The sequence below is a fragment of the Pyrus communis genome, chromosome 1 (assembly GCF_963583255.1).
Source record: "Pyrus communis chromosome 1, drPyrComm1.1, whole genome shotgun sequence".
In the NCBI taxonomy this organism is placed as follows: Eukaryota; Viridiplantae; Streptophyta; class Magnoliopsida; order Rosales; family Rosaceae; genus Pyrus; species Pyrus communis.
The window spans coordinates 42,212,143-42,235,888 of NC_084803.1; the positions used below are offsets into that span (position 1 = coordinate 42,212,143).

The following is a 23,746-nucleotide window of genomic DNA, read 5'->3' on the forward strand; positions in this document are numbered from 1 at the left end:
GGACTTTGTCTACCGTCATTATGGGGCTGGATGTAGAAGAATGAAGCTCTTTTCATAAATTTCAGAGGTTGAGCAAAATCTCCTCCAATTATACTTTTCACCGGTTAAAAAAAAAAAAAAACAAACACCTTAAGACAAAAATAAAAGAAATAAGACCTATAGAATATTATTCATCGTGAGATATATAATTATATATGCAAGTGGTGGATTATCTTGAGAGATATAGTCTTCTTCCTTGACCAATGAGAGTAAACTCTGATACATAATTTGTCTTCTAAATGACTTATACTCATTCATTGCACAACATTTATTTCAGAGAACCTTCTAAGAGTTGTATTTCTCAGGTTACTAAGTCTGGATGCGCTTGCAATTTGCAAACACGGTGAAACACAAGAACTTGTCATGTTTCTTTTTCTCTCATTTCTTGTGGTCTGGGTTTCTTTGCCCTCTGACTTGTAGAACAATTATTACCATCTGCATGCCTGATTACAACCATGTGACTTTTGTCCTATTTATGTTGACCGATAAATTTTCCATAACGACTTTGTCTACCGTCTTTGTGGGGGATGGATGTAGAAAAAGGAAGCTCTTTCATAAAATTCCAAGGTTGAGAAAAGACTTCTCCTCCAATTATATGTTTCTTTGGGGAAAAAAAAAATCTTAAGACAAAAACAGAAATAAGATCAGCTCTAGAATATTATGCAAGACTAATGTTGAGCTGTCAATTGTTATGAATCAAATTACTTGAAAAGCATATAACGTGATTTTTAAGTTATGAATCGAATTACTTGAATGGCATAAACTGATTGGCTCTTAGTTCAATTCAGTTTGCAATTCTCACATGGATATGTTTACATAAACGCATCGAACACTATGAAAATGAAAGAATAGAAGGGAAATAATGTTAAATACTTAGAAAATATCCACCTACAAAGTAATAACTTGAAAGAGATGCAAAATACAAGAGATACATAGACATGTTTGAACCCATTCGGGCAATCTTCTTGCTAGTCGAGCAAGTTCGTGCAGGTTGATGAAGTGATTTGAAAAGAAAAGAGTTTTTCTTAAAAGAAATCGATACTGCATGCAATGTAGCAACGCCTTAAACATGAATACAAGTCCTAAGATTAAAAAAGGAATTGGAAAGAAAGTAGGCTGCAGAGCTTTAAAATCTTTTCGAGTTGTGAGTTGAGTATCATTTTCTTCTTTGTTTATGCAGCTTTATGTAGAACATACATTTCTTCTAGTTTAAGCTTTTTACTCTCAAAATAATTCTTTATGCTCCCAGTTGTTGATGTGCTTAATGACAGAAAATAAGAACTTACATTACAACTTGAGCTTTCATCTCCTCAAAACTACAAAAATGCCATCGAAGGGTAGCTTTTCCTCAGTAAAATCCAATTGGGTTAAATGTATAGCTTGAAGGGTGTTTGCTGCCCACAACAACGTGTGTAGTACTTTCAAATCCTTGGCCTCGGTTACTGTTCTCTTCTGTTGAAATTAAATAGTCATTGGTACTTGAGTGAAATAAAATCATTGGGCCAAACTTATTTTAGTTCCAAACATCTTGTTTATTTTTTTTTTCTCCTCCTAATTAATTAGGGCAGAACATTGTCTACCACTAAAAGAGATGAATGATGAAAAAAGTGATGAATTTTATTTTATTTTATTTTCAAGGAAAAATAGTTATTAATTTTCATCTATAAAAAAAGGAAAATTTTCAGATCGACCAATATAAAATTTATTTGATAAACAAATAAATCCTTCGATCTGAGGACTGCTCATTCCTCAAAAAGGACATGTATTTCATAAAACCAACAAAGTAGAATTTTTGCAACGACATGATTTTGACCGACAAAATTTTTTCCATAACGACTTTGTAGGTCTGGATGTAGAAAAATGACCTGACGTTTTATAACCAATAAAGTGGATTAATCGTTTAAGGGGAAATTTTAAAACCAATAAAGTGTAGGGCATTTGTGTTGTATTTTTTGTGTTCGTATTCTTTTTGTGACATACTGAATATCTAAAGTGTAATGCGTTAAAATGAACAGTAATATGATCTGACCAGTTAATATTAACGAATAATATGATACGACTCGATTCCCGTGAAAAAAAATATTTTTTAAATCAATAAATAATAAAATGAAAATGTAATACTAAAAACGTAAGTTAGATCAAAGAATCTAACAGTAAAAATTTAATCTCACTTCTATGGCTTTTCTTGTAGTAAGTTTTTTAATAGTTTTTTAAGGGGTTTTCTAACTTTAATCCTTGAAGAATATTAAAATTTAAAATAAATCTGGTATTATATTACATATTGATTATAGTCCCTTGATATGACCTTAATTCAAAATAATTAATGTGTATTTTATTCAATTTCTCCCATTAAATTTATTAATAGACACATTTTAATTTATTTTTTGACCAAAGTTCTTTTTTTTTTTTAATTTATTAATTTTATTTAACATTCTTCAAACTTGAAAGACTCAATTAATGTACCTAAATGATAGTACTGAAATGTATGCACCAAAATTATTATATTAAATTAATGTACTTAAATGTGTGTATCGAAATAAATGCATCGAAATGTATGTACCAAAATATATGTACTGAAATGTATTATATTGAACCAGTGTACCTAAATGTTTGTATCGAAATGTATGTACCGAACTATGTGTATCTAAATGTATGCACCGAAATGTATTATAATTAATTTAATGTGCCTAAATGAAGAAGACAAAGTATATCGAAATGTATTGTATAACAAAAATTAGTTTACAACAAAATATATTACGATGAATGAAATGAAATGAAATTATTATGAAATAAAATTAACACCTTTGAGTTGTATTTCTCAAGTTACTAAGCGTCTCTCGCATTACGATCCGCTACGAAAAGAAAATCTAGGTGCGCCTTGCAATTTGCAAACAAGGTCAAACACGAGAACTCGTCATGTTCCTTTTTCTCTCATTTCTTGTGGTTTGGGTTTTCTTTGCCCATTTAAGTAGCTCAATTATTACTGTTTGCATGCCTTACAACAACTTTTCTGCTGACTGACTTATAAATTTTCCACAACCACTTTGTCTGCCATCTTTGTGGGGGATGGATGTAGAAAAAGCTCTTTTCACAAAATTCCAAGGTTGAGCAAAGACTTCTCCTCCAATCATATGTTTCCTTGGAAAGCCCAAAAAAACCCATCTTAAGACAAAGAAGGAATTAAGATCAGCTCTAGAATATTATGGAAGACTAATGTTGAGCTATCAATTGTTATGAATCAAATTACTTGAAAAGCACATAATGTGATTTTTAAGTTATGAATCGAATTACTTGAAAGACACAAATTGATTGGCTCTTAGTTGAATTCAGTTTGCAATTCTCACATGGATATGTTTACATAAATGCATCGAAGACTATGAAAATGAAAGAATAGAAGGGAAATAATGTTAAATACTTAGAAAATATCCAACTACAAAGTAATAACTTGAAAGAAATGCAAAATACAATAGATACACAGACATGTTTGGACCCATTTGGGCAAACTTTCTTGCTAGTCGAGCAAGTTCATACAGGTTGATGAAGTGATTTGAAAAGAATTTTTCTTAAAAGAAATAGATACTGCATGCAATGTAGCAACGCCTTAAACATGAATACAAGTACAAAGATTACAAAAGGAATTGGAAAGAAAGTAGGCTGCAGAGCTTTAAAATCTTTTTGAGTTGTAAGTTGAGTGTCGTTTTCTTCTTTGTTTATGCTGCTTTATATAGAACATACATTTCTTCTAGTTTAAGCTTTTTACTCTCAAAATAATTCTTTATGCTCCCAATTGTTGATGTGATTAATGACAGAAGATAAGAACTTACATTGCAACTTGTGCTTTCATCTCCTCAAAAACTACAAAAATGCCATCGAAACGTAGCTTTTCCTCAGTAAAATCCGATTGGGTTAAATGTATAGCTTGAAGCCTTGAAGGGTGTTTGTCGCCTACAACGCAATGTGTGTAGTACTTTCAAATCCTTGGCCTCGATTACTGTTCTCTTCTGTCGAAATTAAATAGCCATTGGTACTTGAGTGAAATAAAATCATTGGGCCAAACTTATTTTAGTTCCAAACATCTTGTTTATTTTTTTTTCTCCTCCTAATTAATTAGGGCAGAACATTGTCTACCACTAAAAGAGATGAATGATGAAAAAAGTAAGGAATTTTATTTTATTTTATTTTCAAGGAAAAATAGTTATTAATTTTCATCTAAAAAAGAAAAAGGAAAATTTTCAGATCGACCAAGATAAAATTTAATTGATCAACAAATAAATCCTTCGATCTGAGGACTGGTCATTCCTCAAAAATCATAACTCTAAGAAAGTTATATCAAATTTTGCAACCACATGTTTTTGACCGACATATAAATTTTTAAGAAAACTAGATTTTAGTCCTTAAAAATGATTACTTTTAGATAAATACTGTAAGAATGATTAAAAACTAATTTTGGTTCTTTGACTCGTGTCCAAATCATCATTTTTATTCCACGTCATATTTAATTTCTTTTATGTAATTTTACTATGTTTTATGCTATATTACCCCTAAGTATTGCTTTTAAATGGTTTCACAATTGAATGATTTTTTTTTTTATAATTCGAAACGAGCATTTAAAGATGCAACATCAAATGAATTAGAGATTAGGCTTCTTTTTTTTTTTTTTTTTTTTTTAGTACATCGAGGGAGAATTTGGCTAAGTCACACAATGGATAGCCTAATTTTGTATTGAATTCGTCATCCACGATATTCGAACTTCAGACCTCTCACTTCCAAGTAAAGAGAAATATCACCAGACCGTAGTATTGAATGACAGATTAGGCTTCTCCTTAGAAAAAGAGATTAGGCTTCTGCAATTGAAAAAGAGATTAGGCAACCATCCATATATTGGCTGATTTCTTCACATACATTTGCTAATCACGATTTTCCCCTTTTTTCTCATCATTTGCATTAGGTCTCTCTCTATTTTCTTTCCGTTGGTTTTGAATGGCATATGGCTTGTGTTACTAGGTGGATTCCAACGATTTGCAACGAAGAGAATGGGTTCAACTTCAGTAACTTTTTTGTGGCATTGTGCTTGTGATATTTCTTATTATATTAGGGTTTTTTTTTTGGTTAGTGTTTTTTGTTATTTAGTATGTTTTATTATTGGGTTTTGATCATTTTATTAGCGTATGAATTGTTGAGTTTGGAGTTGGGTTTGATCTATTGCATTTGTATTCAATTAGTTACGATAAGTTATATACATTCGATTAGGTACGATAATTTAGATAAATTTGATTAGGTACTATAATGTAGATACATTCGATTAGGTACTATGATTTAGATGCGTTCAACTAAGTACTATGATTAGGTTTTTTCAACTAGGTACTATAATTTAGGAATGTTTAGCTAGGTACTAATATTTAGATACATACACTTTGTTGGTGTGTTTTACATTTGATAACTTAACTTTTTTCATCTTGTAATTTAGGCATGATGATATGAAAAATCTTTCCAGGTACTATATATAAATCATGGTTTAGCTAGGTACTAATATATAGATACATACACTTTGTTGGTGTGTTTTACGTTTGATACCTTAACTTTTTTCATCTTGTAATTTAGGCATGATGATATGAAAAATCTTTCCAGGTACTATATATAAATCATGGAAGAAATCAATTAATCAAAGTCAAAATTAGTTTCTAATAATGTGGAACATACCAAGAAGGTCGAATAATTAATTATAGGGGCACAATGGGAACAAAAAGAGCCATTAAGGAGTTTAAAAACAACAAAATATGAGTTATAGTAATCATGATGACATGGAGGACCAAGATCAAATAACTAATACTACACCAGGTTTTAATGAGAAATTAATCTAATACAAGGATTAAAATTCATTTACCCCTAAATTTTTCCATAACGACTTTGTAGGTCTGGATGTAGAAAAATGACTTGACTCACTTCTAAATGTCTACAATGATGCATCTAATTATAATTTTCTCAATTAAATATCCAATAGTAGTAGAGTAAAATAAGGGCATTCGGCCTCGTCAACTTCAATTCTCTTCCGGAAAATGATTTTTAAAACTAATTTAAGTAGATCAATTATTGCTATATATGGTCCTGACGTTTCTTTGGGGATGAACCATATCCATCACTGCCTGGAATTTGTTTTGGGGATGGACTATCCTTTCTGTCTTAAATCTCTTGACCCGCTTCCGTCTTTGCCGGGAGGGATGTAGAAAAATGATTTGTAGTAAATATAAAGAGTAGGGCCGAGGTTGGACCTTTACTCTTTACTAATGTGTGTATATATAGCACTACTCTAAATTACTCATTCCTCACATCCATCACCTACTCCATATCTATACGATGACAGTCATGAGACTTGTTTACCTACTCACCTTTCTTCTATCCATTGCGTCTTTTACACTTACCTTATGCAATGGAAACCTGGTCCATTTGCCTTGCAAAGAAAATGAGAGACAAACACTTCTTATGTTCAAGAAAGATCTCGATGATTCTTCAAATATGCTTTCCTCTTGGGATGGTGAAGGCGATTGTTGCAACTGGACCGGTGTTGCCTGCAGTAATTTAACCGGTCATGTCTGTGAGCTCCACCTTGCTGGTTATTATGATGAAGTGACTGGTGAGCACCGTGGGCTGGGTGGCAAGGTAAATCCTTCTCTACTCAATTTAAAGCATCTCAACCACTTGGACTTAAGCTTCAACAATTTTGAAGGACTACAGATTCCCAGCTTTTTGGGTTCTCTTAAACGTTTAAGATATCTTGATCTCTCGAATGCAGCGTTCAACGGAACCATTCCTCATCAGTTGGGAAATCTCTCAAGTCTACATTATCTCGACCTTTCTAGCAACTCTGATTTGATGGTCGAGAATCTTGAATGGCTCTCTGGTCTTTCTCTGTTGAAACATCTTGACATGAGTGATGTAGATCTTACCAACGCATCTCGTTGGTTACAAGTAAACACACTCCCTTATCTGCTGGTAGAGTTACATTTTTCTGACTGCAAACTTCATCACATGCCAAGTGGTATTGTGAACTTGACAAATCTTAAAGTTCTTGATCTTGCTAACAATGATGTCAACTCTACCATACCTACATGGTTGTACAGTTCGGGCAATCTTGAGTCCCTCTATCTTTCTTTCAATGCTTTCCATGGTGAAATTTCGAGTTCCCTTGGAAACTTGACAAACCTTGTTCATCTTCAATTAAGGGGGAATGAGCTTGAAGGGGAAATCCCAAACTCCTTGGGAAATCTTTGTAGGTTGACTTCTGTTGGTCTAGGGATGAACAATTTTAGGGGGAGGGTATCAAAAATCTTAGAAAGTTTGTCTCGGTGTAGTTCTGATCAAATAGATCAATTAGGTTTTTCGAAGAATAATTTTTCAGGTCATTTATCTGGTATGCTAGGAATTTTTAAAAATTTAAGTTCTCTTGATCTTTCGTATAATTCTATATCAGGTCTCATTCCGGTGTCCCTAAGAAATCTATCACGCTTACAATACTTGGTCATTGATCATAATTCATTCGAGGGTGTTGTCTCTGAAGCTCATTTTGCTCATCTTACAAGATTGAAAATGTTTACTGCAAATGATAACTCCTTGACTCTTAAAACCAACTATGACTGGGTTCCTCCTTTTCAACTTTCTACCTTGAGTTTAGGTTCTTGGCGTCTGGACCCATCAGAGTTGCCTACATGGCTTCAAAGTCAAAATCAGTTGTCTGTTCTTAACATGTCCAATACAGGAATTTCAGGTACCATTCCAACTTGGTTCTGGAACATCTTTTCACATGATGCAGAAAACTATGTGGTTCTCTCGAGTAATCAATTGTCCGGGGAGGTTCCAAACATAGTTTCTGCCAATTGGCCAAAACCAAAACAGGATTCCGATTCTTTCCATATGGGTTTAAATTTTGTAATTGACCTAAGATCGAACCAGTTCAACGGTTCATTGCCTCTTGTGTCTTCGGCAGTGTCAATTCTTGATCTTTCCAATTCATCATTTTCGGGAACTCTCTCTCACTTCTTTTGTGATAGGAGTGATGTACCTAAAACCCTTCAAGTTCTTTATCTTGACAATAATCTCCTCGATGGAGAAATTCCTGATTGTCTGTTATACTGGCCATACTTGACAACTGTGAATTTAGAAGACAACAATTTGACAGGGAAAATTCCAAGCTCTATTGGAGACTTACTTACGCTTCGATCATTGCACTTGCGCAATAATAGCCTATCTGGAGAATTACCCGTGTCCCTACAAAATTGTGAGTGGTTGTTTCTTCTTGACCTTGCTGGAAACAAGTTTGTTGGAGGCATTCCAATATGGTTTGGCCCAAGCTTGGCAGTTCTTAGTCTTCGTTCAAATAAGTTCCATGGTTTCATTCCAGATGAACTCTGTAGTCTCACAAATCTCCAAATCTTGGACCTTGCTTATAACAATCTCTCGGGAACGATACCAAGATGCTTCCAAAAATTTTCATCCATGGCCACTACCATTTCAAGCGAAAAAGGTACCAGTATTGAAGATGTCTATTTGAGTTCTTATGTGATCTACATAGAGAATGCGGATTTTGTGACCAAAGGCAGAGAAGTGAAATATGACACAGTGCTTCGTTTGGTAACTAGCTTGGACCTTTCCAGCAACATGATATATGGAGAAATCCCCGAAGAGCTGACCAGCCTCATTATCTTGCAAACATTGAATTTATCCAATAATCTTCTGACTGGAAGAATCCCTTCCAAAATCGGTGATATGAAAATGTTAGAGTCACTTGATTTGTCCGTGAACCAACTTTCTGGCGAAATTTCTCCAAGCATATCGAACTTGACATTTCTCGATTATCTGAATTTGTCCTATAACAATATGATAGGGCAGATTCCAATAAGCACTCAGCTTCAGAGCTTTGATCAGTCTAGTTATGTTGGCAATAAACTATGCGGACCTCCATTGGAAGAGCGTTGCAGTATAAATGAGGCGATGCCACCGGTAGGTGATGACGAGCACATAGAAGGTCATTTACTTGAAGACGGTGGGTTCTATTTGAGCTTGGGGCTTGGATTTGCATTCGGGTTTTGGATTGTTCTTGGTTCATTGTTGTCTAATGTGCCATGGAGCAATGCATTTTCTCAGTTCCAAAATCGCATTGTGAAGAAGCTCTATGCTGCAATTGTTGAATGTTATTAACTATTTTTCAGCCGTTAGAGGCGTTTGTGTGGTTTGTTTCTACTTTTCTACTATGCAGATGGAGTCTTTGTGCCAATTTATTTTGTCTTTTCTTTGTTTTTTTTCTTTTCTTGAATAAAATTGTAAGATTTGCTTTATAAATATGAAATTTCAGATACGGTCACAAGAAACTATATTTATAGAGTTGAAGTTCGATGTGAAGTGCGTCTATAACTAATCTCAATTTAAAAAATAAAAATAGAAATTCCTTCCCTTAAAGGGATTGTGTGTATATATTCTTAAGTTAGATGAGTTTAACTATGATTACAACTTACATTACACGCTACACTCGCTATCGAAAACATGGCCCGATACTCCAAATTTCCTGATACAATTGTTTATTTATTTTTAAATTTTCAATCAATTGTATTATAACACTAGGGGGTGTATTCAATTGAGAATTTGAGAGATTTTAATGGATTTATAAATCCATGAATTTTTATGGAGTTTAATTAATTTGTAGAGATTCCAAATAAAATTTTGATTCAATTCCGTCATGGGAAGAGGCGATTTGTGGATGCTTAAAAAAAACTACGAAATCTCTTTAATTCCTTCTAGTTTCTCAACTTTCTCAAATTCTTTAAAATTAATTTCTAATTGAATATACATGGAATATTATAAATTTCTTTAAAATTCTAATTGAATACACCTTAAATTTTAAAAAATCATTTAAAATCGTAATTAAATATCCTTAAATTCATTAAAAGAATTAAAACCCATGTAATCTCAATTGAATACATCTCCATCCTTTACCTCACTGCCACGGCACACAAAAGGTGTCTGGCATCCGGTGCCAATAAAATTCTCGCGTTCCTTATTATATAGAAAAACAATTAAAAACTAAATAAAGTGTGTTTGGGAGTTGAGAGAGAGAACGTGAAAGAAGCAAGCGGCTGGGGATGATGAGGAGGCGGAGTCGGAGTCGGAGTCGGAGCAGGTGAGAAGAAGGGGAAGAAAAAGATCCACGACTCGCTTAAATACACACACGGAACGGGAAGAGAAAGAGAAGCAAAAATGGGGAAGGGTCCCTTCTCTTTCAAGCGCAGCAGCAGCATCCGCCGCCGCCCCCCCAAGAAGAAGCAGTCCACTTGATGAACTAGCTAGTGGAATGAATGCTTCAACCGGAAGGCAATGGTTAGGTGTTCCTGAAGCCGTTGAAGGTGTGCAGTGTGATCTCCCATTTGAGTTTCAGGTTCTGGAGATCGCATTAGAAGTTGTCTGTACATACTTGAATTCTAGTGTGGCAGACCTTGAGAGAGAAGCCTACCCTGTTTTAGATGAACTGGCTAGAAATGTTAGCACCAAGAACCTTGAACTTGTGAGGAGTTTGAAAAGCATTCTTACGCGTTTGCTTGCACGTGTACAGAAGGTATGTTTGCTTAACCCTTCTTCTTGAGGGATATCATTTTTCATTATTTTCTTTGTTATATTTTTTCAGATGATTTGCTATGCTGCTTGCTGCATGTCTAATTTCAATTATGTCGGGAATTAATAACCTGACGCAACTTGGAGTTAAAATGTTTGTCAATTCATAGTTTTTGTGATATTTCAATTTGTTTTGAAAACTGAAAAAGGTTTTTGGAGCCACTGGTGCCTTAAATAATATAACAATATCACCCATGAATATAAAGCAGTAAATCCCAGATTGACATAAATAAACCCCAATTAAGTGTCTCGACAGAATCTGCTTCAAGAATGTTTCATGAATTAGGAACTGAAACAAACAAATACATCAATATATGAAAGATAGAAATTTGTAACGGTAGTGGCCATTCAATTCACTAATAAAAGCATCTTTACATTTATTCAGCATATATTTCTGGTCGCCTAGTTACATCGGGTTGGTTGTCTGGGCTAGATGCTATGGTTGTTTGACACACTGAATAATTTGATTATAGTTGATAGCCATTGTCATCAACTCTTGTTTTGTTGAGTTACCTTTATTTGTGTTTCATATTTTAAGTCAATGGTAATACAATTGTTCTTTTTATAGCCTTTTCTGCATTCATGCCATATGAAGAATGGCAAAGGTTTCTGGCATCTAAGGCCCAAACTTTAAATCACCGTTAGCTTGTGTTTTAATGCAGTTGCATCAACTTTGATTCAGTTCCAGATAATGAATTTTAGGTTAGATTTCTTAAATGTTGCATATTTTCTGTAAGAGTTCTGTGGTTGCACTTGCTCCTGGAATACTTTGGAGGCTTTGGACCTCTTGTGGGTTCCCAGTTGGAACTAATTTCACTGTCATTGGTATATAAGAATTGTAATTTAGAAACCAGTTAGTTGTGCATGTTAAGCATGATTGGTTATTGTGTTAATCCATCCTTGAATATTGCTCATGTTCGTGTTGTGTTCATTGGATGTAGGTGCGGGAGTATATTGATGACACGGAGGATTATGTCAACATACAACTTGATAACCAACGAAACGAACTCATTCAGCTCCAGTTGACATTGACCATTGCATCATTTGCGATAGCAGTGGAGACCTTGATATCTGGTATATTTGGTATGAACATCCCCTGTATATTATACACCAAGAAAGGGATATTTGAGCCCTTTGTTGGGGGTATTACGGCATTTTCCGTGTTACTCTTCTTTCTCATATTCCGGTATGCCAGGTGGAAGAAGCTGCTTGATACATGAGTCGAGCCTGTCATCTGTTGTAGATAGTACTCAGATTCGCAAACTTATTTACGAACCCTTAACCAGTGGCTTTGTAAGTAAGCTTGTGTTTACATGTTGTATGAGCACAAGGAGTTTTTTTTAGGGATTTCATGACTTCGTATGCTGCCAGATTCATTTCGAATTACACGGCATGTAGGTTAGTATAGTGTTGTATATGTTAAACAGATGAATGAGTTTTCTTGGCTCAAAATTAACGTCATTTCGGTGATGGTTTCCTTACGTTTCGTGAGTTTGGCGTAATTAGGTCGTGCTTGGTGCTCTTTGTTATTGTTTAAGAGCATACTCTCTGCAGTCGATGTTTCGAGTTCAAAACTTTCCTTGCTCAATATCATTTGTATGCGTGTATACATAGGGATCCCAAAAAGAGGCACCTTCTGGGGCTCAATCAACAGTGAATTTCGACAATCCAACCGTTTAGGGTTTTGGGATTGCCTGCTGTAAATTCAACAGCTAATCCTGCTTACAACTAATCCGGGATGGACACGTGTTCAAATTTAGATTTTTTTTAATCAAAACTTGGACATGTGTCCATCCTGGATTGGTTGTAAGTAGGACTTCAGCAGCCAAGTTCTTTCCAAGTTAGGTTGAATAAATGTGGACATGTTTGATTTATATTGTACCGAATTTGTTATCTTGTTGCTGACTTTATTGATGAGGAATTGGCTGTCTCCCATCATGCACTTTTTAAGTGCCGACTCCTCCTCTCACTCTTCCTATTTGTCAATACCCTATTAATTAAATTAATTAATTAATTAATTAATCAATTTAATTTGATTAATTAATTGATTAACTAATTAATTATGTTGAGATAATAAATGTCGTTGTCAACAACTCACTCCACATTGTTCATTTATGCTTTGCGTTTGTAATAAGAAAATAAAACCAAAGGAAATGCTTGTGTGCAAAAAAGTTGCATAACTCCAAAAAGAAAAGTTAAAATGGCCCTACTAATGATATTAACATTCTAAATTGGGGTTAGATTATTGTTGGTTCGGGAATTAGGGTTTATAATAATCTAAATTATTGATTGAAGAGAATATTATTATCACTTCAATTCTTTTCACAGAAGAAAAAGAGAGTCAAACTCGTTTTGGGAATATCCAAGTATGTGTTGAAATTGAGTTCTCTAGTATGCTTACTTTTAATCCAAATGTTCATTTATAAATCTAAATGGTTGTTTGGTAACTATTTTTTAATTATAATTTTTTTAAATTAAAAAAAAAGAAAAAGAAAACCAAAACCTAAAAACTAAAAACTGAAATGGTCATTAAAAGTTTGTAAAAATTCACCCATTTTGTTTAAGACTATAGTAAAATATGTCATAACCCTTAGATTTCTGATTAAAAAATAATCAAGAGAACAAGATGATCTCAGTCTCTAGGTTTTCTACCCCTAAAAATGGTGAACTGACATTTCGATTTGGTTCCTAAATTATTACTTAAGCGAAAGTTAAGTTTCTAAACTAGTCCTTAAAATCATTGAAGCTGACAATTTCATCCCTACTATAAGATTCAAAGCTAGTCTATCCAATGTTTTATCAATTTAAGCCATGTTACTTATAGATAACACACTTTATGGAGTAATACTGTTATTATCTTGTCAATAAGCAATTAATATTGCATATATATTACGAATCAAATTGCCGACATACCCTTCAAATTTAACTCTATACATTATTTTTTCAAGAAAATAAGTTCTTAAACGCATTAAAACTATTAACGTATACTTTAAAATGTATTACATGTAAGTTACTTGACTCGACGAAAATTTGAATAAAATAGCTTTGAGTCTTATAGTAGAAATGCAATTGGCAAATTTAATGAGTTAAAGGGCTTACTTTTCTGAAGAAAAAAAATAGTTTAGAAGCTGAATTAATAATTCAAAGACTAAATCAACACATTATTCTAAAAAGAATCACAATAAGTAATAACTGTAACGATTCAATGACTAAATCCGCACATTTTTAATAATTATAGAAATATAAAAAAAATGTCTCAAAAACAAAAAAACTCGGTTATGAAATGTAAATTTTCTCTGTGGTTTCAACTTTGTTGACCATCTTTAATCCCAGAATAGGATTTTGGGTAGGCAAGAATGAACTGGAAAGGGGGAATAAAAAAGGCGTCACTTGCAACTTGCAAGGCTGTGCATCCAAAAGATACAAAGTTGACAATTAAATTTTACAAAAAACATTTAAATAATAAAATAATTTAAAAAGGACAAAACAAAATATAATTTCAATCCAAACCCCAGACATTAACCAGAAGAAATAGTAGAGAGAGAGAGAGATAGAGAGAGAGAGAGGAGAGAGAGATTGAGAGAGAGAGCTTCTTCTCCGAAGAGAAGAGGGGTGTTAAATCATTGATATCTCAGAAACCCTAGGACAGATAAACATCTCTGATTCTTCGATCATTGCGTTTCAAGATCTCGATTGTTCGTTCACTACAGGTAATCAATACATACACAAATACATATATATATATAAATATATATGTTTGTGTGTATTTTCTCGAAGCAAAAGGAAGCATTTTTAGCTTCGTGCGCGTGTATCTCCGTTTCTGTGTTTCGTCAAATCAGCAGCTGTTTGTGATTAATTTTGCTCATAATCGCACACATTCTCAGCATTTCGTCCAATAAATCACTTGATGATTATCTTTTCGTTGCAAATGATGATTTTTGAGGGCTCTATCTGTGATTTTTCATTTCGGAAATTGTGAGATTCGTTGTCTGTTTGGCTGATGAGAAAATGTGGGAAAATGAAATGAGCTTTGCAGGTTTGAATCTCTGAAGATTTTTGTTGTTTGGGGCTGAGAAACCCGAATCCCTCACCTCAACCAACTGTGATTAGGACCTCATTTGTTTAGGAGATTCTATTCAATTCAAAAGTTTCTATCTTTTATCTTTTCTTTCCATGTTTTCTTCAGGAACAAATTTGATGGTTTGAGTCAGTAGCGTGCGGTGATTGGGAATTTTTGGCTTTTCATTAACACAGTTAGCCTTGTGGTTGGGCCCTCCGATTCATTTAGAGTGTAACTGTACGTGGTGGTATTTAATGGGGAGAAAGCAGAAAACCCAGTTGGATGGAAGCTTTAGTTTTGTGTTAATTTGGGTTTCGATGTTATTATAGCGATGAAAATGGTTTCTTCGTGATCACCATACTGCTCAGAAAGTTGGGTAGTTGTAGTGTTGTCCTTTGTTGATGGTGACATATTTATCAATTGGCTTGTCAACACTGTGCTTTAGTTATACATTTGTTTTCCATGTTGTATACCTTTTCTGCCTCTGTCATCTTACACTATATCGTTTGACAGGGACTGGTTTGTGCTTCACAATGGCAAACTCCAAGAGTACATCAAATATCAGAAATTTTATGTATTCCGGAAAGCATCCTTTACTTCCTCCTAAAAGTCCATTTCCTAGTGTTGCCCCATCATATGCAGATTATGTCCTTAGTCCTGCAATTGGATCAAAAATTGTTCAGAAGCCTAGAGAGGGAAATGCACATCACCAGAGGACTTCCTCAGAGAGCCTACTTATAGAGGAACAACCTTCTTGGCTTGATGATCTCCTTAATGAGCCAGACACACCTATACGCAGAGGAGGTCATCATCGTTCATCAAGTGACTCTTTTGCATATGTGGATGCAATTAATGCTTCCAACCTTGATTATGCCACTCAAGACGAGTACAAATATCATAATATGATTTCTGCACCCTCTTGGGGATCTCAAGACTTTGATCCTCGAAAAGATTTACGACATGCTTCATTATACACAGAACTGAACTTGGTGAAGCAGAAGAATAAAGCATGGGAGTCTTCTTTGAATAGTGTAAATAACCTGGGGGGCCTTCCTTCTGCCAGGGATAACATTATTCTTCAGAGTTCAAGATCATTATCTACACCACAAGAAGCTGATGGGATTGCCTCTACAGTGAGTGAAAAGCAGGATCATTTTGATTCTGGTCTTCATGATCCAAAGGCTTCTTCAGAGAGAAAGGACAATTCCAATGCTAAGCCTTATGCATCTGAGACAGATGCAAAACGTGCTAAACAGTATGTAGTTTCTTTAGTATTTTACCTATACTTTTACTCATTTTACCTGATACCAACAAAGTGACATTAATCTACATAAATTTTGGTTTTCTCCTTTACTGCCTCTACTTCAATTTTTTTTTTTCCTGGCTGTTGCGGATTTTCCAGATGAATTGATTTGGTATTTCTTTGCGCCCGTACTCATTTTACCTGACATCAATATAGCAAAATTACTCTTACATATTAGGTTGTCTCTTTGATCTGTCTCTACTTTTCTTTAGGTTGTTTTATAGGTATTCCAGATGAAATAAACATACACCCTCTATCTCACACTCAATTTATTCCAAAAAACATAATTTGAGGCTGCTTTACAAAAGTCTTTACTGTAGTTAGAATGCATATAAATTTGTGTAAATAAGAATTGTTCCCTTAAATGGATCTATGTGATGACTAGCATAACGGAATGTAAATAATTGGAAGGAGCACTTGAATAGATGAAATAAGGACTATGGTACTTTTCTAGTTATGGTACGGATACAGGAGCCTTCAATGCTTTGTATGTGGTATGTTAGGGGTACTTTGTTGCTTCTCTGCAACTTGGTTACTTAGTGGGCTACATGGCGTTGGGATTTGCATTGTTACATCCATGTTGCAAGTGTGCAACTTTAAGTGCATCCATACAATCATACACAAATGCATAAAACTTACATGCAAGCACATCACATTAATATACTGCAAGCATTTAAGTATATAAATAGCTGTATTTGGACAAATTTGTCCTTAATTGCAAGCATACACCTGTAATATATTACAAATATGAAGAAAGTTTACTCTATTTACTTTAGATCACCTGGTGTTAGGCATGAAGTTGAGTTGTTGCCCAGTATGTGGCCCTGAGGCGTGACTATGTATGTGGAATACATATTACGCGTGATTACGTATGAGGTGTAGCTTCATATACTCTTCTAATTTGGGAAGACAATACAACATGAGAAGCTAAGTGGAATACTACCTATCATCTGTTTTATAGCTAATGTGGAGAAGTACGTATGCTAATTTAATAGTTTTAATTTATATAGTTTAGTTTTCTGGGAAAGTGGAGGAAGATAGTTGAAGGACTGGACTAGGACTGCCCCTTTGCTCTTAAGCATTTGAATGCTGCTTGTTCAAATCTCAAGAGTAACTCACTTAAGGGCTATCGCCATAAGTTTTAAGTTAAATTTCCACATATTTCTTTTCAAAATTGGGGTGGAGTGAAATAATTTTTGTAAACCTTGTTAAAATTTTGATGCAAGAAGTTTTTCCTAATTGTTTTACATACTAAATTGTGGACACTCTAGATTCATAATTATCAACTGGCTCTTAGTGACTGCTTATCTGGATAATTCCTTGGGACTGCTTATCTCTTCTTAGTGAATATCATTATTTGGCGTGCAAGGGCAAGAAGGCCAGGGTGATGGGGGTTGCCTAAACAGGAGAGTTTTTAAGCTTACGATGGATTGTGTTTTGAGGAGCTTTGGGACAGAATTTGTTTTCAGTCAGCGCTTTGGGCTTTTGTTTCCTCAGAGTTCAGAGATACCCCTTTATTCCTAATTCCTTCGCCGCTGTCTCTCCCTTTTGTCGTCGTCAGCTCATCCGCAACCATGGTATTTTCTCGGACCAATTTTCTCTTATCCTCTGTTTGATTCCTGTAAATTGAGCTGGTTTCGACAATTTCCAGGTCTAAGTTCTACTAGGAAAATTTTGTTGATTACTATTTACTTTTATCTTTCCAATATATTCGGATGTTGTAAACTAACATTTACAACTCAACTGAATCTATGAACTACCATTTTAGGTTATTTTTCTTAATATTTCTCTAAAAAAGTTCGTACTGTTTGAATGGATCCTGCAATTTTGATGAAGCTGAAGTATAAATTTTTATTTATAAACAAAAAAAAAAACTTATTTCTTAGCCTATTTTTTCTCAAAATTTAAGCCACATTCATGATAGACTAGGCATTGGGCATATATAATAAGTAATAACCATAATAAATGATTTACTTAGGTGAATATTTGTTGATAATCCCTGTATGCGGATTGAAAAATATGAGTATCTTAGTTCTGATTATGCATCTTATGAGGTAGGCAATAGCAAGAAAAAAGTCAATGACTCTGATAACATGTCACTCGTAAATGAGAAGCAGAGTAAGCAAATTACAGAGATACCGAAGAGTACAAAATGCCACTGGTATGGATTGACTTGGAAATGACTGGTGAGGGTAATATTGCTTTAGTATATATGAAAATGTATGACTAAATAACATTGATAATTTCTTCGCTACTCTTGGGAACTAGTTCTATGTGGAATTTTGTTGTATGGACTATGGAGTAAATACATGTTGCACGACGTGACTTATTCGAGTTTATTAGGGGGTCATGGGGATACCCATGGAAAGACAAGCTCAGGTCCTTTCCATGATCTTTTGTAATCTTCCTTTCACAGTTGGAAAGGGGGAGGTTTTGTTTCTGGGATGATATTTGGATTGGGATTCCTATTTCAGTGTCATTTTCTCCCATCTCTATAGGATCTCTTTGCCAATCTTCACAAAATTACACAGGTTGTTCACTGTTCGGCTTCCCTTCTCGATGTTTCCTCTCGCTTCTTTCTTGCCACAATTTGTTTTCTGTTTTAATATCAATTGAGAGTGTTGAAGGGATGTGCAAATAGATGGGAAGAAGTAGAATTCATTTTGATTAAAGAAAGTGAGAATTAACCTTGCTATTTTATACTTCTTGGTTGTTTTGATGAAGTTGGGAATAAGTTAAATAGATTGACAGTAACTACCAGTATATGGATTGAAGGAGGAGAAAGGGCATAATAATTCAATTTGGTTTCCATCTGTACATTCTGCATTTCCAATGGCAATTTCAAACCTTTTCTTTTCTGCTTCTAAATTTTTATGCTTTTTGGGTTTTTTTATGGCAGTTTTGTGGAAAAGCATAACAAAGAAGGGTACTACTACAACGATGTGAGTACCCTCTATCCTTAATATGGTCAAATGGGGGTGCAAATTTCATATTTTTCTTAATATGGTCAAATGGTATGCAAGTGAGATTGCGTTAAGCTTTTGGGTTTAACTCTCTCACTCTCTTCACTCTCTTTGTGTTTGGGTTCCATTTATGGTTTTCTTTCTTTGTTTCTCTATTTCAGTTCTCCTTTGGTTTTAACCCTTTCTTTTTTTTTCTTTTTTTTTTTTTTTTGTTCATTATTCTTTATACTATTATCGGCATATCATGAGGTTTAAAGAAAGCTGATAAATTGAAAAATTTTGAATACTCAAAGCATGCCCTTCTGTCTAATGCTCTCATAAAAAAGTCTCATGGCCACGAAGGGAGTATATAAGACTGATGAGGGTCAAGTATCCATATAAACTATAAAAGGATTGTGTATCCAAGTATTTGGAATCTTAAGAAAGACCAATAATTTACTATTATGAAAGGTTTTGACGGTTAGTTTTGATCCGTGGTCCTGATTGGTAGTTTTGGACAAGTAACATAATCTCTTTATCCGAACGATGATTGAGATAATATTGTTTAAATCATTATCTCCTTATCTCTAAATCTTTTAGTGCAATACTAATAATTTCACTGCTAATGAGAACTTTACTTGGGATTTTCTTTTGTGTTGTCGCTTCTGATTTTACTGATTAATGTATCTCTTGAAGGTGGTCATGTAATCATAAGAAAAAGTCGAGTTCTTTAGTTCATTGCAAGTCGACCCATTCCCAGGTATCTCTCTCTCAAGATATTACCAATTAGGTGTATTTATACTCTTATTGGATGTGAATTTTTAAAATAATGATGTAACTGCTTGATAACCTATGCATCGTTTGGAGTTTAAATATACCACTTAAATTGTGGATAAATGTAAATGTGAAACTTATAAACTATAACCTCATCGATCATTTATTTTAGACATCACTCAAGTTGTGAGGAAATGTAACTAGCCAATTTATGAAAATTATTAGCACTCAATGTATAATTGTATTTCATAATTTTTGTGAATAATCTATTTATCAGCAGAGTGTGCTTTAAAGAAAAAACAGTTCATAGAGTAAGAGAAACAGCCAGGTGCCACTGTGTAAGATTCTAGGACTGCTGAATTGGAATACTCAGAGAAACAATATGCATAGGGATCACTAGTAATGTTTTTTTGGTGTATGTATCTCATATGTTGGAAGGCACCCTAACATTGAAAACAGCACTTCTTTTTGTACGAACTTTGCTTTCTGCTCCTCACGGATGATCCTCAAGATGCTATGGTGGCACAACAGGTTAAACTCGCTTTGTTCCTTTAACCAAATATGTGTATGGATTAGTGGTGGACTATGTTTAGTGATTGTGTATTTGAGCTCTGTAGATGACTGCATGTTGTGTTGACTTCAGATTTTTGTTATCAATCACTCTTTCAAGTGCTTATTTGAATCATTTAATCCCCAATTCAAAAAACTGAAATTGCCTGATAATCTCTGTAAGTTCTTATCTTTAAGATTGTACCTTAGATGCTTAAACTCTAAATTGTTTATTTTGTTGAGTTTCTGCGTTTAATTTCTTTTTGTTGCCTACCCTTTTCTTGGTATGTTTTGAGACCCTTCGCATATGCTGATGAAATGGTCCATCTTTGATTATGCCTAATTTCGGTTTTTAAAATGTTCTGGAATTGATATGGGCTTGCTGAAATTTTTTTTATAAAAAAAAAAAAAAGAAAGAAAAACATTATGCATTTAAATGCAGATATTGTTTGTTGGGTCAAAAATAAGAAAATGGAGAGAGTAGCACAACACTACTACGCAAAATTGGCTTTGGGTAAGCTTCCACTCTCTTCTATTTATAATCTCTTTGAGAAGTGATTTTGGTTGGTGGTTTTGGAAGAGATAATATCCAATTCATATATGAACTAAGAAAATAATATGCATGTATATTGAAGTGGAATTTTTCATGGTATTATTAACATGCATGTTATAATTTAGTTGTTGATTTTGGCTTGGCATGAAGAATGGCATGAAAAAAACTGAAAAACTAGAGCTACTCTACCGTTTATGCAGCAAGGGAAGGGAAGGAAAGGAAAAACAGTTAATTTGGTGCTCCCTTTTCTCAATCGCTCTCCACGTTTTCTACATGCTCAATCGTTTGTATCTTTCAAACTTAGTAGTTTTTACTTTTCTGTGTATATATTATGTCTTGCATTCTTTCGTTGGTTTTGAAACTATAGCCGAGTATACCATAGCTCTACAACTTTCCATTAAGTGGTTCCAATAATATTGTTTCATGTATAATATTCTTTCACTCTTTTACTAATTTTTGTTACACTATCAATCACTCACAGGTCATGCTATTCATAATGGTTTAAAGAATTTCAAGAGCTTCATTCACCCAATTTCTGCTCATGTAAAAATTCTTTCAAAAAGCTCAAATTTCTTTCAGTGTAAATAACATTAACCTTCTTTAACAATCTCTTATAGCTTCGAAACATATTTTTATCATACGGTTTCTAATCCCGCAGTAACGCGCGAGCTATATTTCTAGTGTAATACTAAAAATGTAAGTAAGATAAAAGAATCCAACAGTAAGGATTTTATTCACTTATGTGGTCGTTGTTGGAGTAATTTTTTTAATTAATGTAGAAGCATGAAAATATAGAAGGAAAAAAAAAAGAAAATTAAAGAAAAAAGTTTAAAATTTTTGAGTTTTAACGATAAAAACAAAATAAAGGGTAAAGTGAATAGTTTCAGGTTTCACTTTTTAGTATAAAAACGTGATTTTTCGTTAAAGTGATCAATATCGTGGGTTTTTCGTTAAAACTCCAAAAAAAAAAATTTACAAATGCTCGTCGATTGTCACCATAATCCCATAAACTATAAATTTAAATTTACAAATGCTCATTCTTCTTGCTGTATTTCGTTTTTTTATTCTTCAGATTTTCTTTTTGAAATTGCAATTCATCGGTAAATTTGCTTTGATTCTCTATCAACCAATAATGTAAACCATTAACATAATTAAGGCTAAATGCTTTTTTTTTTTTTTTTTTTTTTTTCACAACACATCAACCCGAAACTAGCCTTAAGTCTCTCATGAATAGTTTTTATTTTTTCCTAGAACTCTTGTGACTTTTCTTTTGGGATGAAGTTGGAATTATATTGGGGATGGGACATCATTTTTGTCATATATCTCTTGACTGACTTATAAATGTATCCACAAGGACTTTGTCTACCGTCATTATGGGGCTGGATGTAGAAGAATCAAGCTCTTTTCATAAATTTCACAGGTTGAGCAAAATCTCCTCCAATTATACTTTTCACCGGTAAAAAAAAAAAAAAAAAAAAAACCATCTTAAGACAAAAATAAAAGAAATAAGGCCTGTAGAATATTATTCATTGTGAGATATATAATTGTATATGCAAGTGGTGGATTGTCTTGATGGATATAGTCTTCTTCCTTGACCAATGAGAGTAAACTCTGATACATAATTTGTCTTCTAAATGACTTATACTCATTCATTGCACAACGTTTATTTCAGAGAACCTTCTAAGAGTTATATTTCTCAGGTTACTAAATCTGGATGCGCTTGCAATTTGCAAACACGGTGAAATACAAGAACTTGTCATGTTTCTTTTTCTCTCATTTCTTGTGGTTTGGGTTTCTTTGCCCTCTGAATTGTAGAACAATTAGTACCATCTGCATGCCTGATTACAACCATGTGACTTTTGTCCTATTTCTGTTGACCGATAAATTTTCCATAACGACTTTGTCTACCGTCTTTGTGGGGGATGGATGTAGAAAAAGGAAGCTCTTTTCATAAAATTCCAAGGTTGAGAAAAGACTTCTCCTCCAATTATACCTTTCTTTGGAAAAGAAAAAATAAAAATCTTAAGACAAAAACAGAAATAAGATCAGCTCTAGAATATTATGCAAGACTAATGTTGAGCTGTCAATTGTTATGAATTAAATTACTTGAAAAGCATATAACGTGATTTTTAAGTTATGAATCGAATTACTTGAAAGGCATAAAGGGTAAAGTGAATAGTTTCAGGTTTGACTTTTTAGTATAAAAACATGATTTTTCGTTAAAGTGATCAATATCGTGGGTTTTTCGTTAAAACTCAAAAAAAAAAAATTTACAAATGCTCGTTGATTGTCACCATAATCCCATAAACTATAAATTTAAATTTAATTGTTGATTATGTTTACGCTTCATTCTTTTCGTTGTATTTCGTTTTTTTATTCTTCAGATTTTCTTTTTGAAATTGCAATTCATCGGTAAATTTGCTTTGATTCTCTATCAACCAATAATGTAAACCATTAACAGAATTAAGGCTAAGCGCTTTTTTTTTTTTTTTTTTTTTTTCTTTTCACAACACATCAACCCGAAACTAGCCATAAGTCTCTCATGACTATTTTTTATTTTTTCCTAGAACTCTTGTGACTTTTCTTTTGGGATGAAGTTGGAATTATATTGGGGATGGGCCATCATTTTTGTCGTAAATTTCTTGACTGACTTATAAATCTTTCCACAAGGACTTTGTCTACCTTAAGACAAAAATAAAAGAAATAAGACCTATAGAATATTATTCATCGTGAGATATATAATTATATATGCAAGTGGTGGATTGTCTTGATAGATATAATCTTCTTCCTTGACCAATGAGAGTAAACTCTGATACATAATTTGTCTTCTAAATGACTTATACTCATTCATTGCACAACGTTTATTTCAG

At 33.6% G+C, this 23,746-nt stretch overlaps 2 protein-coding genes across 4 annotated transcripts; both read left to right on the top strand.

Moving 5' to 3' along the window:
• Positions 1-6,197: 6,197 nt before the first annotated feature.
• On the top strand, positions 6,198-9,745 carry LOC137716200 (receptor-like protein EIX2). Its single transcript, XM_068455618.1, has one exon. It carries the CDS (start codon positions 6,394-6,396, stop codon positions 9,229-9,231), a length of 2,838 nt encoding a protein of 945 aa, XP_068311719.1. The 5' UTR covers positions 6,198-6,393; the 3' UTR covers positions 9,232-9,745.
• Positions 9,746-14,218: 4,473 nt separating this feature from the next.
• On the top strand, positions 14,219-21,335 carry LOC137712679 (uncharacterized protein At4g06598-like). 3 transcript variants are annotated; one of them, XM_068451828.1, is made up of 5 exons: positions 14,219-14,405; positions 15,269-16,010; positions 17,428-19,000; positions 19,697-19,760; positions 20,766-21,335. In XM_068451828.1, exons 2-3 carry the CDS (start codon positions 15,289-15,291, stop codon positions 17,444-17,446), a joined length of 741 nt encoding a protein of 246 aa, XP_068307929.1. In that variant the 5' UTR covers positions 14,219-14,405; positions 15,269-15,288; the 3' UTR covers positions 17,447-19,000; positions 19,697-19,760; positions 20,766-21,335. The 3 variants fall into 3 exon arrangements, with proteins under 3 accessions (XP_068307929.1, XP_068307913.1, XP_068307921.1); XM_068451812.1 differs by lacking the exon at positions 20,766-21,335 and having other exon boundaries at positions 15,269-17,635; positions 18,117-19,000; XM_068451820.1 differs by lacking the exon at positions 20,766-21,335 and having other exon boundaries at positions 15,269-19,000; positions 19,697-20,738.
• Positions 21,336-23,746: the final 2,411 nt, after the last annotated feature.